The sequence below is a fragment of the Trachypithecus francoisi genome, unplaced genomic scaffold, assembly GCF_009764315.1.
Source record: "Trachypithecus francoisi isolate TF-2019V2 unplaced genomic scaffold, Tfra_2.0 Lachesis_group15, whole genome shotgun sequence".
Classification (NCBI taxonomy): Eukaryota; Metazoa; Chordata; class Mammalia; order Primates; family Cercopithecidae; genus Trachypithecus; species Trachypithecus francoisi.
The window spans coordinates 17550556-17570747 of NW_022681460.1; the positions used below are offsets into that span (position 1 = coordinate 17550556).

At 42.5% G+C, this 20192-nt stretch overlaps 1 protein-coding gene across 1 annotated transcript in view; it reads left to right on the plus strand.

The window, feature by feature from the left end:
* Nucleotides 1-830: 830 nt before the first annotated feature.
* Nucleotides 831-20192, plus strand: part of SLC35F1 (solute carrier family 35 member F1) — a 411079-nt gene continuing 391717 nt past the window's right edge. The window contains exon 1 of the mRNA XM_033234406.1: nucleotides 831-1195. Within this exon, the coding sequence (XP_033090297.1) occupies nucleotides 1023-1195 (173 nt within the window). The 5' untranslated portion in view covers nucleotides 831-1022. The remainder of the gene's footprint in view (nucleotides 1196-20192) is intronic.

The following is a 20192-nucleotide window of genomic DNA, read 5'->3' on the forward strand; positions in this document are numbered from 1 at the left end:
AGATGTGCCACTGAAACTCAAATCTGCCTACGTTCCTTTCACAGCACTACATTGCCTCAAACGGAGACGTTTTGAGTTGGTCTGATACGCTTTTTCCAGTTTCCAGAATTGATTCTTTGTGAGTAGTTTTTCCTCCCATTTCCTCCAGGCCAATTATGGCGAGTGTAGTAGGAGCAACATCTAAGATTTTCGGTTTGGGTTTCTAATCCAGGGTCGGCACCTGTGTCGGCGTCCTGCCGCTGTCCCAGGCTGTGGTGCTGGATTCCGTGGCGCTTGGGCAAAAATGAAGAATCCCCGCCAACTCCACAGGGAGGATCTATTCCCAGCCCCCCTGTCCCCCTAAAAAGCACCCAAACCAAAACAATCACCACAACCTAGACCGTGGGCCTCTGTGGACCGGGTAGTAGAGGGTCGGGGGCAACGAGGCACCTCGGCAGCGCCCTCTGGCGAGAGGAGAGCGAGTAAGTCCCCCGCCCGCGCCCCGCTCTGCCGCCGCCGCCGCCGCCGCCGCCGCGGCGCCCCCGCCCGGCTCTCCGGGTTCACTCTCGGTCTCTCCGTGAGACACAGACGGCAGCTTTCCGAGAGAGCCGGGTACAGGCTGAGGCGGCGCCAGCGCAACTGCCGCCGTGCGCCCCGAGGAGACCTGGGCACGAGGAAACAAGGCGAAGCCGGGACTTCTTCCCCCGAGCCGACCGGCAGCTTCGCGCCCCCGCGCGACACCCTTCGCAGACACTTCGCGGGGCGGGCCAGGACTTGGGGACGCGGCTCGGGAAGAGCCAGGGCGGGTGGCGGCGGCGGCACCGGAGCGAGGGTTCGCGCACTGCGACTGGAGAGGAGTGAGTGGCGGGCTGGGCGGCGGCGGCCGTAGCCTCGGGTGCCTTCCGCCTCACCGCTTCGCAGGCAGCACCGCCTCCCGGGCCGCGGCCGCCCGGCCGGGTCCTCTGCGCGTTCCCGGGCCCGGAGCCGGCGCACGATGCGCCCGGCTGCGTTCTGATCGCCGCCGCGCCTCAGCCTCCACCGCGATGATCCCCCCTGAGCAGCCGCAGCAGCAGCTGCAGCCGCCGCCGCCAGCCCCGCCGAACCATGTGGTGACCACCATCGAGAACCTGCCGGCCGAGGGCAGCGGCGGCGGCGGGAGCCTATCCGCCTCCTCCCGGGCTGGCGTGCGCCAGAGGATCCGCAAAGTGCTGAACAGGTGAGCGGCGGCGCCGGGCGAGGGCGCGGGGGGCAGGGGCTGCGGGCGCCCGGCTCCGGGTCCCCTCCATCCCTCAGGCGGCCCACGGGTCCTTTGGGACGGGGTTGCGGCCGGGGGAGACTGAGGAGATCCGGCGACGACGCGCTTCGCGGTCGTGGAGAGGCCGCGGCAGCTTTGTCCCGGCGCAGGGAGCCCTGGAGTGGCGGAGCTGCCGCTGGTCCGAGGAGGGAGTTCGGTGAGAGGCGGGGTATTTCGTACCTAGTCGCCCTGTATGTGTATCCGCACTCACACCCTCCACACGCGTGCCGCCTCACTTCGCTTTCCCTCTTGCACCCCGGCGAGAGGGGGAAGCTTTGCGCTGGGTGGTCGAGGGGACGCGGGGACCCAGCCAGGGCGGAGGAGGGAGGTGCGGGGCTGCAGAGATGGCGTGGAAGTCCCGGGCCTCGTGCTGTACCCCGCCCCGCCCTGCCGGGCGGATTCGACCCCTTGCGGGGCGGGGATGGGGTCGCAGTGACAGCCTAGCAGGCGGAGGGAACCCACTTCTCCAGCCTGACGCTCCAGTCGCCCCTCGGACTCTTCCTGGCTGGGAGCAGCGAAGAGGGGGCTAGAGGCCTGGAACAGACCCAGGCAAAGTGTAAAACATTGCAGGTAGTGTGTGAGCCGGCGGCGCCCAGTTATTCCGAAGCACCCAAGCCGAAGGGGGCGGGTGCCGATCTCCGGCGCCTCCAGTGCTGGAATCTGCGTAGTGGATTCAGGACCAGGACGTTTTAGGATGAGGACCTGGGTTGACGTGAAAATGGGGGTACCTCGGGCACCTCTGACTCATCTGTAATGTGAAAGGGACTTTTTCTACTCAAATAACTTGAGATGGTTGACGAGCTGACACATTAAAAAAATTCTATAGGGAATGTTTTTTGTGTTTTTTTTATTTGGGTGCATGGGTGCCTTTCGATGCATCTGTAGGGGTAACTCTTCCAGTCACTCTGTTCATACAGGTTTTTGTGTGGCACTGTGTTGGGTAGCAGAGATTCCCAACGAATTCACACCGAACTGTCTGGGTCTCAAAGCTCTGGTGGGAGTACAAACTATGTACAGAAATAGAATCTTGAGAAATATCCTTATTTGGGGAGTACAGTTTAATTTAGTCATATCAAATCCCGAACCATTCAAGAATCCCTGGTGAAGAATTAATGCGTGTGTTAGTTTATTTGTGGGTACTTCTGTAGATTTCCATTTATTATCAAACAAGAAGAAATTCACTCTGACGGGAGACACGAGTTGGTAATAGAACTAAGTCTTTGATTTGTAGCTGAGAATACCACCTTCCAAAAGGTAAAGTAGAATAAATCAAGAAGACGCTGGCTCAGTACATATTATGTGGGTTTTGTGTTTTTTTAATGAATACCTGTGGGTTTTTTTTTTTTTGAATTGCAAATACCTTGTCATTGGCTGTTTACATTTTTAAGCACAATATATTTTTAATTATTATTTTTTCTCATCAAACCAGAAAATACTGATGTAATATTTTGTTCAGTTTCTCTTTGCTCAATTATAAGTTACTGTTGATTCCATGTAGGTTATTTCTTGATATGTAATGAATCATAGAGCTCAGAAAAACAAGATCACTGAGGTAGGAGTGAGGGGTATGTTGTCATCATACCTTGGCCAGTAGCTAGACAAGTGGTTTGCAGCAGAGCCATTTATCTACTTGGTTTTGGTTTCTTCATTGTAAATTATGTTTAATAATACAGTACTTGTATTACTTCCCTACCATGATTTTGAGAATTAAATAATGCTGAAGAAAAGACTTGGAAAAGTATAAAGATCTACATGAATTAATGTATTCAACTCATTTTTGTTTTCTAAGTTAAGTCTGTGGGATAAACATAGGCAAATGAAGTTGAAGTCGTGCTACGTTATGGATAGAACCTTGTGTTTCATTAAACCTTCAGCGATCTGTGACATGAGTTGTACTAGTCCCAGTGTATACAGAAGGAACTTACACTTACGTTGTGTTGACGGCATTTCATCTCAGGTATACAACCATGAATGGAATCCTAAGGTTGTAGCCTTTAGACTTAAGCTAAAACAATTTTATTTATTTATTTATTTATCTTTCAAAGTTATTTAGAATTTTCAATATAATATTTTGTATTGAATAGCTGGCTTTTCCTTATCCTTAAAGGATAAGAAGAAACTATTTGTTTCAAGAAATACCATTTTTAGTAAGGAGACTGAAAAATCTTAGCAAGTTTTAAAATCTCAACGGCATAATTTATTTAGCATGCTGATGGGCTTCGCTTTTGTGCCATAATTATGTCAATGAGAGCCTTAATAGTGGCTATAGAGTGATTAGACTCTAGGTGGTAAAGAGTATGAGGGAGAGTGAATTTTTGAGATTCTGCAGAGTGCTTGGATGTGGCTCCCGTATGGTTTGAACCCTCATGATGTGTTGGACTAGTCAGTAATGGATATCAGGCAGGCCCACTGGGCCTAATCATAAGCATCTTTTGTCAATTTTCTAAGAACTCACGATCTGCTTACTTTCTCCTTTTTTGCTTTCTTTTCCTCTTCCTCCTTCCTGAATACTTCACCCACATTGCCCTGTCCACTCATTGTCTTCATTTGTCTTCTTTCCTCTACCCTTGGCATGCAGCAACTGAGCTCTTAGCAGAAAGTGGTTCCAAATCGGGAAGCTAGGAGCCAATATAAAAAATATCTCTCCAACTTTTGACATGCAATATATGGTTAGCAGCATTCTCTTGCTGTGGGCTGGTAGGGCTAGTCTCTTCAGTGACTGAAATGGGGGTTGTACCACTGTCAGCTCTTAGCGTCCCACTGGGCCAGAAGGGTAACGCTGAGACACAGAATGGTGCAATGGGATGAGAAATATTAGACTGTGAGCAAGGCAAGCCTGGCGAATTGCCTGCCATTGGTCACAGTCTACAGGAACAGCTATCTGACAACCCAGAGGAAGAATTGCAAACACATATGTTATCTATATCCTGTCTACCCAGGGAGAGTTAGAGAGAGAATTGCTCATCAATAATTAATTAAAGGTACTTCTTGCTCTCAAGAAGCTTAGAATGAAATATAGTGTTATCTTAATAAAATCTGCCTTACATTATTCTGCATCATTTTATTTCCTTAGTATACTCCATAGCCTCTCCCCTTATTCGAAAGGCTTGTCAAGCTGGATTGCTGCATTTTGTACACAACAATTGGGGCATCTCATTGGTTGACTACTCCCCTTCTGTGAAACAGTTAGATTAGAGTGTAATTATATTCAAGACTTGGTGAAAGAGGAGGCACTAGATAATTTTTTAAATTAATTAATGGAATGTCACATTTTTTCCCCTGGTATACTCAAAATTGTTTTGGCAAAGGGATGCAAGAAATATAAGACAATTTAAATGCTGGAATAATTAGTACTCCTTTAATATTCAAAGTTGTGAAACAATCAATGTATTGATTCAAACAAGAAAAAAATATAGCAAAGTCTTCTTCAGATTTCTTCCCTCCCTCCCTCCCTCCCCCTTCCTCCCTCCCCCTTTCCCTCCCTCCTTCCTCCCTTCCCTCCCTCCCTCCCTCCCTCCCTTCCTTCCCTCCTTCTGGCAGGATCTTAGTCTGTTGTCCAGGCTGGACTGCAATGGCATGATCACAACTTATTGCAGCCTTGACTTTCTGGGCTCAAGCGATTCTCCCACCTCGGCCTCCCAAGTAGCTGGGAATACAGGTGCACACCACCATGCCTGGCTTTTTTTTTTTTTTTAATTTTTAAATTTTTAGTAGAAACAAGGTCTTGTTCTGTTTCCCAGGCTGGCCTCAAACTCCAGGCCTCAAGTCACACTCCCACCTTGGCCTTCCAAAGTGCTGGAATTGCAGGCATGAGTCACTGTGCCTGGCCTTCCCTTATTTCTTAGCATGGTATAGTATATATTACCCTGCCACAGGCAAGCAGAAAACGACAAAAAGAAAATACTTCAAGGGCAACAGTTGATGACCCTCTCAAAGAAATTGCTGATCAGGTAGATTTTGAGTAGCTACTGACCTACATATTAAAGTGCCTGAAGATTTTCTACTCTAAATGATTTCTTAATGAAATGTTTTTGAGAAATGAGTGATAGCTTGTTTTGTGTTTTGCATATGTGTGCTTTTATTTATCTTTTCCCACACGAGTATTATTTTCAGTTGTTAACAGAAATATCTGTGAATTTCTAGTTTTGATACACTTTCTTCCCATTAAGACATACAGTGGGTTGTCTTAAATTATAAAGGGGTTTCTGCCTCTTTGAGTCTTATGGTGGGAATGTTTAATCATTAGAATGGAATCACTACTGATTCTGACTCATCCATTCATTTGATTTAGAATGAACTGATTTCCAACTTATATTTAGATTTATTTTCTTCAGATTTATTTTCAAATTTCTGGAACCTTTTTGAGATATAAACCAAAGAGCATTAAGGATATACACAGAAGAGTTTGAAGCAAGCCTATATAAAATCAATGTCCAAGTGGGAAACTTACCATGGAAACTTACCGTGTAAAATGGGACAATATGTGGACATAGCCTTTCTGAGTCATTAAGTAAGGTGGACAGAACATCATGAACCAATGGATATGACTGAACTCTAGGTATTCCATACAGTTGGTGGAAACATATAATTTAGATGATCCTTTCTTATCAAGTGAGAAGGCTTTTGTTAGGAAATTAATGGTGAAACTCTTCCTCAAGCTGCTCCTTCTAACACGTCAAAATGAAAAGAGGAAGATCAGCTAGTAATGAGGTTGACTGATACAAAATATTCCAAGTGGAACTGGGTGGTGTGATTAAAAATAGACTTTTCTATGATTAATAGTAAATAAAGGATGTCTGAAGGATGCATTTATTTTTAACTAAAAGGACAAAATTATAAAAATAAAAGATTATCCCAGTATACTTGTATTTATGGCCAGTGCTTGGGGAAACTAATGTTCACATTAAAGGAATATTTGTATTACCTCAGATAAAGATGATGCATTTTCAGGTAAGTAACGTGTATTAAAATATTCTTGTCTTTGTGTGATTTTTCTTTGAACTTTTACTTTCTCAAAATCTGTCAGTATCTTAGGGGCATCCTAATCGATGTCTGTTTTCACTGTACACATCTATAGATGTAGAAGGTATAGGCAACTGAGCTGCTGCTTATATAGCTCATATAGCTCTAAAGTTACTTAATGCAAGAGATGTTTTGTTATTTAGTTGCCATTTCTCATAAAAATAATATGCAGCATGTGGAAGTACCATCACCAGATTTTAGTTTAGCTTGCTTGTTCATTTGTGTTCAGGCCAGTGAGTATTCACTGTACATTGTTCAAACACATTAATTCTTGATTATGCTTCTCAAGAGGTATACTTGGGAAGTCAGACTTCAGTAGATATATGGAAAAAAGCCTATGAATATTGGACATATTTCTTAATGGTAACATGAACATATACAGGTCTATATTCATTTATTCGTAAGCAGTAACTATGTGCTGAGCCCTCTTATGGAAGACACACATGTGACGAAACGTTATTCTTGGGCCAAAACCTCAAAATCTAACTGGGAAACTTGACATGTGTATCACTATTTAGAATGAACGTTGTAATTCATAATCTGAATTGTTACATATAATGCCTAAATAAATGCTTCCAAATGTCGAGATATTGGAATCATGTAAATGAGCTGTTCAATATGCAATCCGTATTAACCTTGTTCTGACACTTTGGAATTATACAGGGACTCCTTGAATGTACAATAGTTAAGAAGAAATTTCACAAGAAATGTCAAAGAAAACAATAACAATAAATATTCTTTAGGAAGTATTTTCTTAGAAAAATGTTAGTGGCAACTCAGTTAGTGGCAACATGAGTATATTTTTTGAATTATATTATAATTTAAGTTTTAAAAATATTTTTTCAGCCAGGGGCGGTGGCTCACAACTGTAATCTCAGCATTTGGGAGGCCAAGGTGGGAGAGTCACCTGAGGTCAGGAGTTTGAGACCAACCTGGCCAACATGGCGAAACCCCATCTCTACTAAAAATACAAAAATTATCTGGGCATGGTGGTGTGCACCTCTAGTCCCAGCTACTTAGGAGGCTGAGGCACGAGAACCACTTGAACCCAGGAGGCAGATGTTGCAGTGAGCCGAGATCATGCCACTGCATTCCCACCTGGGTAACAGAGTGAAACTTCATCTCAAAAAAATCCCCCAAAAAACAAAAACAAAAAAATTCTATCTATCTATCTGTCTGTCTATCTATCTATCTATCTATCTGCATATATATATACACACACATATATATGTGTATATATTCTGACTCATCCATTTGATTTAGAATGAACTGATTTCCAACTTATATTTAGATTTATTTTCTTCAGATTTATTTTCAAATTTCTGAAACCCTTTTGAAATATAAACCAAAGAGCATTAAGGATATACACAGAAGAGTTTGAAGCAAGCCTACATAAAATCAATGTCCAAGTAGGACACTTGGACATTGAGAGTTTCTATTGAATTTAAATTCTAAACTTTGTCTTAAGAATATTTACTATGTGACTCTCTGAGGATTAAAAAACAAGCCCTTAAATATAGTTTTGCAAGTTCCAAGATTATAAGCCACCAATTCCTAATATGTTCCATTTAAAAAAAATAATTAGAGAAACCTACTATAACTGAACAAACATTGAATAGATTTTTAAAACCAAATCATACTAATTATATACAGATTTAGAGTGACAGGGCTACAATATGTGATCATACCTGACTCTGAGAAAGCACAAAGTACTCTGATCTGTCCTGTAAGATAGATCTCCTTCTCTCATTCATTGATTCATTCATCCAGGGAGAATTTTATTCAATGAGTGTTTATTGAGTGACTATTGTATGTTGGGCACTGCTGGATCACAATGGCTGGTATGGCCTCTGGGTGCCATTGGTGGAGTTTCTGTTATTATCCTTTCAATAGAACCCATCAAGGGGGCAGTTTAAATAAAATAGAAATAGGGATAACATATACCTCTCAAAATGATATAGTTTCCAAAATGATGTTTTCAAGCTGATCTGACAAAAAATCCCCATCAATTAGTTGTTTCACTTTTAGGAAAACTGCCCGGGTAGAAGACTGAAGCATGATAAAATTACTCAACGTCTACATAGATTCAAGAAGCAGACCTTTTTTGATGAATACCATTGAGTTTGTTTCACTTAGGGCTTAAATATTTTAAAAAAAGAAACAGCTATTAATGTTCATCCAGCCTCAGAATGCTAGAAGGAAAAGGAGAACAGATTTGAATCCCATTCTTCTGTTCAGGGTGAACCTAGGAAGGTCCTTGCCATATAGCTCAAGAAAATAGAATTTTCTGAAAATATTAATGTGCTGACAGTGCATAGACAACCTTGTGGGGCTTGGGGACATGTTTGTGCATTGCAGACGGAGAGATTTAAAATATGCAAGAGCATAACAAGGAGTTGGTGGAGGGACTGGATTTTTATATATAATTTGATACATCCTAATGAGAGTGTTTGAGATGTTTGAGTTAAAGTTTGCATTTAGACAATGACTCAGGTTCTCAAATTTTACCTTATAAGGCATATACTTTATATTATAAAACATTATATTGTATGTTATTCTTTTAATAACAAAGATTAGTCTTTTCTTCCCTTTCTAGATAAGGAAACAAATTTATGTGGTGATACAGCTAAGTGCTTTTATAAAACCACAGAAGAAGGAGAGACCATGCTAGGCTGGAGAAAGGTCAGGAGGGATCAGGGATGGCGTTTGTCCTTGGCAATGAAAGATGGGCAGGAAAGGAATATGTACAGGGAGGGGGAGGTGAGACAGGATGAGCCATTCATGGAAGTAAGAGATTGGAGGAGAATTAAGTATCTAGTTTGACAATATTGTAGGATGCGTCAATATAAAGGGAAGAAAAGGGAATTAAGGCTAGATTGTAGGATGAGATCAGATAATGGAAAGCCTTAGATGCTCTAATAAGCAGTTAGACTTACTAGGTTATTTTAAGTTATTGAGTAGAGAAATGACATGATCAGAGAGGTGCCCAAATACGATACTCTGGGGGAATATCTATAGGACAAAGGAGAAGGAAAGGACCAGAGTTTGGGGATCAGTTAGGAGGCTACTGCAGTCATTTAGAGGGGAAGAAAGGTGAGTCTGAGTGGGGTGGGGGCAGCCAGGATGGAGAGGGAAGTGCTCTGCTTTGAACAGAATCTGGACCAGGTCAGATAAAAGAAGATTTGATTATTTTTGAGAAGGCACTCAGCAGTGCTTGTCAAATAGTGGGTATTTAATACTTGTTTGTTAAAAGGTTATTGAAAGCCACTACAGGACAGAGATCTGCTCTCCAGGGCCTAGGGTGCTGAGTGAGCTAGAGGCTACTGGGAGGACAGCAGCCAGCTATTCAGACTGTGGGCTATGGACTCCTGCCGGACTGCAGACTGTGAGGCCAGACTGTGATGAGAACAGAAATTGGAAGTAAGCGTTTAGAAATAGCTATAGCAGTTTGACAGAGCACTTTTATGTTTTTTTTGTCCTAATATTAAAGAATTAGGTCTTGTATTTCGTTTTTTGTTTTTTTCATTTCATTTTTTTCTCGTAATTGATTTTGATTGTATTTCATAAAAGTTTTGTCTTCAATGAATTGTTAAAAACATGGATATTTTATGATAGAATGTTTGAAAAGCACTGGTGCCAGCCAGATATCCAGGTGGAAGTAAGAGTGAATTTGGATTCTGGGAGTGCATCTAATCATGGATTGGTGGGGGGGGTGTTCCTCATTGTGGGGGCATCAGGTTGGTACTAGTCATGACGCTGAAAATCTATACCTATAAGGTGATGATGTGGAAGCAGTAGAGTAAGGCTGACAGTAGTTACATTAAGTATCAAGGCCCCAGCAAAATGGCCTGGTCTTCAGCTGGGGCACCTTGCCTTAAAGGGATGCCCTGGAATGTGAGGCAGGGAAACTGTTTAGAAGTGAGGAGTACAGGGCAGCAGCCCAGGTCTGTAGAATGGGCAGTAAGTGGGGAGTACGACTTTTCAGAGATCACACAGTTAAGGAGGTCACATTCTGTGTTTGGGTGACAGGAAGGTGGGTCAGGGTTGCCTGGGGTCCCAACATGAGTGGCCAGATCACTGATACAGCTTTATCTCAAGCTCTGAGGAGCACAGACCAGGAGCCCCTCAGCCATTTAACAAAGAATTACCGAGTCAGGTGAGAGGCACAATCTAGCTGTTAGGGATACTTTGGGAAACAAAACAGAAAAGACCTCCACTCTCATGGAGACTACATTCTACAAGAGAGGCAGGCAATAAAAACATGAAAAAGGTATCCAACGGTGGCAAATAATATGCAGAGAATCAAAGCGGGGTGATGTGACAGAGAGGGAAGAGGGAGTACTTTAATTTGGCTGGTCAGTCCTCTCTCTCTCTTCTGATGACACTGAAGCTAAGATTAGAATGGCCAAAAGGAAATGGCCATTGGAGGTTCTGGGGGAAGGTCATTCCAGGCAGAGATGCTAAGATGAAACAAGCCTGCATAATGATGTGAAAGAAAGGGAGGCTGGAGAGCAGGAAACAGGAGAGCGTAAATGAGGAGATCAGAGAGGGAGGCAGGTATCAGTTCTAAATGGGCTGGGGAGCAAGTGGAAGATGTTAAGCAGAGGAGTTGTCTGGCTAATGTTTTGAAAAGACCACTCTGGCTGCTGTTGGAGAACAGATTGCGGGAGAAGTACATAGCTACTGGATGAAAGAGATGTTGGAAGCTGGCTGGCCTGTAGCAACAGAAGTGGAGACAAGTGGTTGTAATCTGGAGTGGTTTGCACTGGGAGATGGAGTACACAGGACTGGATGAGTGATTTGATGGGGCAGCTAAGGGAGAGGAATAAAGAAACATTTCCAGTTTTTTGGACTTGAGCAGTTGGGTGAGTGATGGTGCCATTTTCTAAGGTGAGAAAGACTGGGAGAGGAACATGTTTGTTGGTAGGAATTAAAGAGTTCATTTTGGCAAGTAAAGTTAGAGATGTATAGTGGAAAGGTCAGAAGAAAGCTGGAGTGTGGAATTCTGGGGAGAAGTCAGAGCTTGGAATTTGGATTTGGGGATCATAAGTCCTGGATGCATATGTAAATAGAGGGAAAGAGGGATACCAAGAGCAATATGAGGGGCACACTAACCCTCAGAGTCAAACACAGAGGAAGGACTCAGCAAAGGAACTGGAGAAGGCAGGATCTGAAGTAGGAAGGAAACCAGGAGAGTATGGTGTCCAGAAGCCAAGAGAAGAAGGCATTTCCAGAAGGAGGCAATAAGCAGTCCACTGTGCTGAGAGTAATTGAGGAAAGGGCAGAGAAATGACCAGTGGTTTGGCAACGCAGGGAACCCTGGGGCTGTGACAACCACAAGGTCAGAGGAGTGGTGCAGATGGAAACGTGGATGGAATGGTTTGGGAGGGAATGTGAGGTGGAGGTGTTCAGAATATGACTTTTGAGAAATGTTGTCCTAACAAGGCATAGAGTGTAGGGAAAGTCTTTTAATGGAAGAGATAATACAACAGGTCTGTGTGCTGATGAGAATGATGTAGTGGAGAGGGAAAAATCGCAGGAAGGAGTGGGATGAAGGAAGGAGGAAACCTTGAGGAGGCTCAGATGGTAGAATTCAAAGCATGGTGGGGAGGAGCTAGTCTTTGAGAGGACCAGGACACTGTCCATAGTACAGAGGAGACGCTGAGAATGGGGGGCGTAAATGAAGATAATTTGGTAGATGCCATGATTTTGTGGTGGCAATAATAGGCAGTTCCTCTCTGGTGGCTTACCTTTCTCTGTGAATTCTGAGGCAAGGCTATCAATAATGAACGAAGATGCTAGTTGGTGGGGGAGGTGTACAAAGAGAAGTGGGAAACAGTCATTTTGAAGAGTAAGAAAGGAAATATACTAAAGAAATGTTATGCGTAAATTTGACATTTGTGGTGGGGATTCAGTGTGATGGGCAGAAAGAAGCTACTGCTGTTTAGAATCTGCCGCCTTGGAAACGATGAACTCAGATCTGTGCCCAAGAAGCCAGAACCATCATCATGTAAGTGAGGATAGTGGGGCAGTGCATATTTGAGGGGGCTCAGTAGGATTTGGGTCCTGATTGCATTGGGGAGTGGGGTATGAGAGAGAGAGAGAGAAGAGGGAATTAAGATAATTAAAAAAATTTTTTTTAAGAGACAAAGTTTCACACCATCACCCAGGCTGGAGTGCAGTGGTGTGATCATAGCTCACTGCAGCCTCCAACTCCCGGGCTCAAGTGATCTTCCTGCCTCAGCCTCCCGAGTAGGTAAGACTACGGGTGTACACCACCATGCTGGGCCAATTTTTAATTTTTTTTGGTAGGGATGTTGGTCTTGCTGTGTTCCCTAGGCTGGTCTTGAACTGGGTTCACGTGATGTTCCGACCTTGGACTCCCAGAGTATTGGAATTACAGCCATGAGCCATGACGCCTGGCGATGAGATGTGACTTAGCAATGACTTCCAGGTTTTGTGCCTGGGCCACTGGAGTGATAGTCTCCCCTTTAGCCTGTGTCGTATGTTTTGTTTCAGGAAAACAACTTAACTTTTGGGGGTTTCAATTCTCTCATTTGTAAACTGGTTAAAATAATCCTAGTTTTTCATTTCCCATTGGATGTTTGGGATTTTTACATGCAGTAACAGCTGGGAGAGGGCTTGGAAAGCTGCCAAGTGCCATGTAATTGTTATCCTGGTCACAAAATTAAAAGCAGAGCCTGGGTTTTGGCGGCTTTGCGCCGTCATCCGGCCTGTGATAAATGCTGACTGGCTTCCTCGGCTTGCAGTGACTTTGATGCACAGTACCTACTCTGCCCCTGTCGTTTTTGTCATGAGCCTTGTCAGTCAGGGTCTGAAGTGAAACCCACCAATCTATGAACTAGGGCACTAGGCTGTTTACTTCAATGTGTTTGTGTTTGTTTATATATATGTGCATATAAAGTATAAATATATATAATAGAAAGTATCAATGTATATATATTTAATAAAAGTATAAATATATGTGTTTATGGAAGTATATAGCAAGCCTCCTCTTGGGAAGGCGATTTCAGCACTGGCATATGTTCTGCTGTCTAATTGTGCCTCTCAGTCCAGGAGCTCCGCGGTACCTGTGGTTCCTGAAAGAGAGTTTGACAGGCTTCAGGAAAGGGTTAGTGCCTCTTGAACTGGGGAGATGACAAAATGAGCGTGGGCCTAAAAGGCTCCACAGAGGCAGGCAGCGGGATGGACAGAGCGGCTCAGAGGGAAGGGACAGAGCCGCTTTAATGTGCTAATGAGGGGAAGCCCAGATGCCAGCGGGCTCAGTGGAGCTCTTTGTGATGCCGGGTTACTGGGGCTGGCTGGAGTCTCTGTCCCTATCTGGATCCTGCTGCAGGCCGGGGAAACACTGCGCTCTTAGACAGGGGCCCTGCCCTCCACAGATAGCCACGTAGACCCTCAGAACGTGGGTGGACAGGGAGGGCGTGCGCAAGCCTCGGGGCTGGGTGGTGACTGGAAAAGAGGGCGCCAGGAGGCGGGGAAGGGGCGCTCAGACGACAGAGGACGGGACGGGAGCAAGTGTTTCGCGGGGTGTGTGGAGTCAGAGCTGGAAAGGACCTTTGCAGCTTCGCGAAATTAACCGTTTTTCCTCTACAACTGCCAAGCTTGGCGAATGGCCTTCAAGCCCATCCAACAGGAGATAATCTGTCCTTGGAACTAGTGCAAGTCAGTTTTTAACTACTTGCGGAGAAAGTCTGAAACGTCACAACCAACCAAACAAAAACGACCACCTCCCAGTGAGTGGTGGAATGAAATTCATGTTCTGGTTATTTCATTCAGAGATGGCTCCAAGATTGCTAGGTGGGAGGAGTTAGAGCACCCATTGAGTGGCAGCTGGGTCAGGGGGTTGTCTTGAAGTTGTGTTTGCGTATCAAGAACACAGCGCAGGATTTACAAAGAGTATGTTTACTCGTACTGATCCATCTGCTAATGAAAAGACTGGGTAACCAGAGCCCCTTCAGCCACCATTAAATGCTGCCTCTAGATTGCATTATAAAGTCTGGGGTCATAACTGTCTCTGGAAATATAAGTTCCCAGATAAAATAGACAGATGAAGATCATCGATCCATGATATCTTGACCTTTTGTGTCCTATATTTCCCTTCTGAATATTCATGGAGGATATATAAATATTTAAATATAACGTATATAATATGTTGTATATGTTATTTCTCAAATAATGTATATGAAATATTATTTGTAATGAGTCTTTGTCTATCTGAACCTCCTTTTGTGCCTTGCTCTATTTCTCTTTGACACACACACACACACACACTTAGATGGATAGGTAGAGGATAGTCTTCCACTTAATTGATGATAGCCCCCCAACTTTTTTTTTACCATGTTTTTTGGGAGGAAGAGCTCAAGAGTTAGTTCAAGAGCTAACTCTTCATTTTTAAAGTGCTTCATTTCTGTTTTAGAGTCACACTGAATTGATACCACCTAAGAAAAATAGAAGCATTCAGTGTAGAATTACCCATGAGCTAGCTATATTTGGAAGTGTGAATGCACCTGTACAACAGTCACCCCATAAGGGGTTCCCCCCATGTTCCTGAGCCATATATGGCTTCGTTATAACACTTCAGTTCCAGGTGACAATAAGTACTGTGGCTTGGATTTCAGATTTTACTCTTTTTTACCTGTTCTAACAGTTTGGTGGATGTAGTGCCTTTCAGGCAAAATTCTTCTGTTTTATATAAAAAATTTCTCCTTATTGCTTCCCATCTATTTCCTGCCCCTAATGGGATACATGCCTTTTGGACTGACCTTCCTTAGTGAAAGCTGGGTGCTTTCAAGCTTAAAGAAGTATAGGCAATGAGGTGCTTGCTTGCACTGGTTTTAGAAAATTGATCATTTGCAACTCTTAGGCTGATAAATGAACTCATTTGTGTCCAAGGCAAAGAGACCCTAATTATTACTTCCCTGGCCCCAAAGTTAATTGCAACCTGAAAACATGCCTTCCACAATGACAGAAGAAAAACACCATTTTAATGCGTTTGTAGCAATGGGTGTGAGATTGTTCATTTTGGATATCAATTGTCAAAGAAAATAGTGATTATGAAAAAATGTAAATGGGAATGTAGGTAGAGTAAACTGGTGTACTGGACTTGCAGTTGGTTAGGCCTTGGCTTGGTGAATTAAGACAACAACAAAAAAAGATTTCTTTGCCAAATTGTCGTCTTTATTGTCACAGCTAGAAAGCTGTTCATTGGATTTAAGATCCAAGGATTCTCTTCCTTTTTAGTTGCTCTTGAGCAAGCATGTAAAGGCCAGAGTCTACAAAATACTTTTTTTCTAAAAGAAATTTCCATTGCCTGATATATTCCACTACCAAGAGTGGTTGGAGGAGATAACATTTGTTTAGTCAATTAGTGGTGTGCTTAGGGTAGGCTGGGGAAAAACAGCTAAGAGAGTTATATGGTAGTTAGGTAGTCCCAGCTCAAAGTAAGCAAGGAGAAGGGAGAACAACATTGTCTTATTGTCATTCATAAATATGTTCCTAAACAAGTTCTACCAGTTAGATAATCTGCATTAAATTTCTTCTTTATATACATCACCCTGGGAAAATTAAACAAAATTTAGATTTATATCATTTGCATGTTGCTTTAAGGACAGCATAGTCCTAAATGTGGTTAGCAGATGCAAACAAGTATAAGGTTAGGTCCCTGATCTCGAGTATACATGTATTTTTCTTTGTATATATTCATGGAGTACAAGTGCAATTTTGCTACATCGTTAAGTATATTTTAATTTAGTTAATCAGTTATTATTTTAGTAATCAACTTGATTGCTTTCCCTTTAAGAGCTGAAATCAGTCACAGAGAAGGATGGGAGCATTACTTGAAGGCATCTTTAGAACATGGGACATTGGACATTAGGACAGGTCTGACTGCAGTGCTACATGCTTAGAACTTGCCATATCACCGGACTTTCATTATGTGGGATAATTAATATCCTCTTTGAGCCAAGTTTAGTTGGGATTTGTTTAACTTGCAGCTGAAAGCATCCCTAAGCATCTTTCTGTGTTACCAGCAGCCACTTTATGACCATGAAGTTGGAGTTTTATAGGGGAGCAGATTGTATCACTAGAGAGTTGGAAACAATTTTGAGCTAGCGGAGAGGAACACCTAAGCATGGAGAGCTTCGAGATCATCTTTGCTATCTTTGAAATATGTTCAGGACCCTCCACCAATGGAATCAAACATCATTTCACCAGATTTTCAGAGGCACACTGGTCAATAAATGTTTGAGAATATATCTGTGCAAGAGCTATGCAAATTTTGACAAGTTATCTGAAATACATGGTTTCTAAATCCCTGCTAACTCTTAAAAATCCATGATTATACTGACAATACAGCCTAAAGTCCTTCTGACAAATCAGATGAAGTTTATTTCTAAAGCATATGTATAGCCTTTCTTCTTAATGTGCTGGCACCTCAGAATAAAATTACAGCCCAGCCATTTCAGCACTCATTCTGTATGTGCTTGTGGCCTAGAGGCAGACAGCCCATGCAGAGAGTTTAGAAGTTAAACGTCTTGTGTGCTAAAGCTAAGCTCCAAAGAAGGAATTATTAGATACCTCAGTATATTGGGATAACCTTGCAAAAGCGGGCTCGGTTTAACTTGACAGGTTTTCTGTACTGGAATAGAATGGAATTTGACATACATATGTGTATATATACACACACACACATACATATACACACACATATATGTATATATACACATATAGGAATAGAATGGAAATTGACATACATATATACACATACATATATGCACACACATATGTATATATACACATATATGACTAGAATGGAAATTGACATACATATATACAAATACACATGTGTACATACATATACATGTATATATACACATACACATAACATACACGTGTGTACATATATACACATACATATGTGTGTATATGTGTACACACATGTGTATATGTAATGTGTCTATATATACATATGTATATGTATATATGTGTATATATGTGTATACGTACACATATATGTATGTGTATATATGTATGTCAATTCCATTCTATTCCATATATGTGTATATATACATATGTGTATATATATATTTAAAGTGTCAGTTAACATAGTTGGCTTTTAAATTCCTGCTCCAGAAAACACAAATGTAACACCTTGAGGAGCAGGGCAATGCCAGAACGTTGTTTACTGTGACAAGCTTTCTTTTCCTCTCTCTAGTATATGTTGCTTCACTAAAGCAGGGTGTTTTATCCAGTGTGAAGTGATAGAAACTTGCTTTATAATATTATCAAGGATCTGCCTACATAAAAAAGAATAATGAAGTTATTTGGCTTACATTTTTGATATCATTTGTATTGCCTCTGTGCAGGGGTAGGTGAAGCAGTTTCTATAGCTGCTGTAAGCAATAAGCCTCTAAATGTTAAATGCTGACTCAACATAAGCATGTCTGCAGAAGATGATTAACTTGAAGAGAAGCTAGTGTCAGCAAGAAGAAATTCAACCACACATTCAAAAGGAATATAGAGTATTCACATGTGACATCTTCAGAAGCCACCTCAGAAAGAGAAAAACGTAATTGTGTCACATGGAAATAAGTGTGTTCTCTCCCTTCTATCATTGACATTTGAGATTTTGTTCCCCAGAGTCTTGCATTGGTTTTTTTCATCTAGTATATCCATTTTACCTCAGATATTTAATCTAAGCCAATTAGTTTATGGTATTTGTCTGGAGTCCAGGGCATGGAGATTGTTGTTGGTCTTGGGGTGGGCAGAGGTCCCAGGTTGGTACAACCAGATTGAAGATAAAGGACTTGCATTCAGATGGGGGAGGAGCTGTCTCTTTCTCTTGCTGAATTTGATAAAGCCATTCTGCTACCAGCTGCTAACAGTAGCCACTCTATGACCATGAAGGAAACCAGCAGTAGGACATTACTAATGCTAAGGACAACAGAGTGGACAGAAGGAAACTAGCTAGGTCCTTGGAGATGTTATTTAGCAACTCATTGCAGTGCTACATGCTTGAAGCTTGACTGGAGTGTCATTATGTGGGACAATTAATATTCTCTTTAAACCAGGTTTAGTTGGGGTTTAACTTGCAGCTGAAAGCATCCCTAACTAATATACACCTCTTTTACTCTGACCTGAGACTGATGACCTTTGAATACCGTTCAGGGCCTTTTCATTTCTTTCGGTCTGGACACATCTGTCAAGGAAGAGCAGGGGCAGGTTTGCTCGAGTGTGTGATGTGCAGGGTGGTTTGCCCAAGATGTGGTTCCGCTGAGGGTAGAGAGAATGGGCTGTATGGTAGATGTCATCCATACTGGTCTGTATATCCATACCAGTCTGTGGCACCTTTGATAATCCAAATCAGGTCTGGATTAGACAAATATATTGAGGAGCTTGAAGTACTGGGTGAAAAGCCCCCACTCCATGTTGTCATCCATTTATTTATTTGATAAGCATTTAGTCTGAGCCTGCTTTGCCCAGGCTGGTGCTGGCATTGGGTATATGAAAGATCTCACACAGTATAATAGAAAACCATGGGAGCACTCAATAAAAGGAGTTGGGGAAGGCATCTAACATATGACAGTGATATGGTTTGGCTCTGTGTCCCCACCCAAATCTCACCTTGAATTGTAATCCCTATAATCCCCACATGTCAAGGGTGGAACCAGCTGGAGGTAATTGAATCATGAGGATGGTTTCCGCCATGCTGTTCTCATGATAATGAGTGAGTCTCATGAGATATGATGGTTTTATAAGCATCTAGCATTTCCTCTGCTTGCACTCATTCTCTCTCCTGCTGCCCTGTGAAGAGATGCTTTCTACCATAATTATAAGTTTCCTGAGACCTCCTCAGCCTTGGGAACTGCTTGTCAATTAAACCTCTTTTCTTTGTAAATTACCCAGTCTTGAGTATTTCTTCATAGCAGCATGAGAATGGACTGATACAGACAGCTATGCTGACAACTAGGAAAAGAGGAGGACATAGCCAGAATTAAAAGAGGAGTGTGTGTGTGTGTGTGTGTGTGTACACGCGCATGTGCACATATGTGATGGGGTGGGGGTTATAGAGAATAGTGTTTTAGGCAGAAGAAACAATACATCAGAAGCCTGTAAGTGGGTGAATATGTGGTGAATTCTGGGAAATTAAACAGGTTCAGATGGCTGCAGCCATATATGAGAGGAAAAGATGTCAGAGGCTGGAGGAGTAGGTAGGGGCCAGATCACACAGGGCTTTGGAAGTCTAAGTTGTGTATTTCACTGCGCAGCATTGGAGACACTAAGCAGAAGAGTAACATGACTGATGTGTTCATAAGATCTGGCTGCCTGCAGTATAAACAGTGAATTTGAGTAGGGGAGCCCAGGTAGGAGGCAGTTGCAGAGGAGAAATGGAGAGTTATGAGGTACTCTAAAGTTACATTCTAACTACCCTTTTTGAAACCATGGGTTTTTGGTAATTACTGCATAAGAGAAAAGTGAATCGAGTTTGATGCTGGTCAGTGTTTGATTTCATTTGGTATACCAACCTCGTGACCTCAGACAAGTTACCTAAACTCACTGAGCTTTAGTTCCATCATCTGTGAAATTACAGTAAGAATACCTACCTCATAATTATACTGAAGAGGATTAAAGATGGTAATATATTTATAGTTCTTGGCACCATGCCTGAAACATATTAGTCATTATAATGATTAATATTTAGCATAATGCATGTGTAAGGAAGAAACACAAGAATGAAGGCAGAAGAAGAGAGTCTTTCTGAGCTCCTTCATGGTCTGAGAGTTGAGGTTCACATGAAAATAGCGAAGTGTAACTATGGTGTTATCCTTTTATTCTTTGGAGTGGGACTTGTAGTTATTATGTAGGCATCACATTT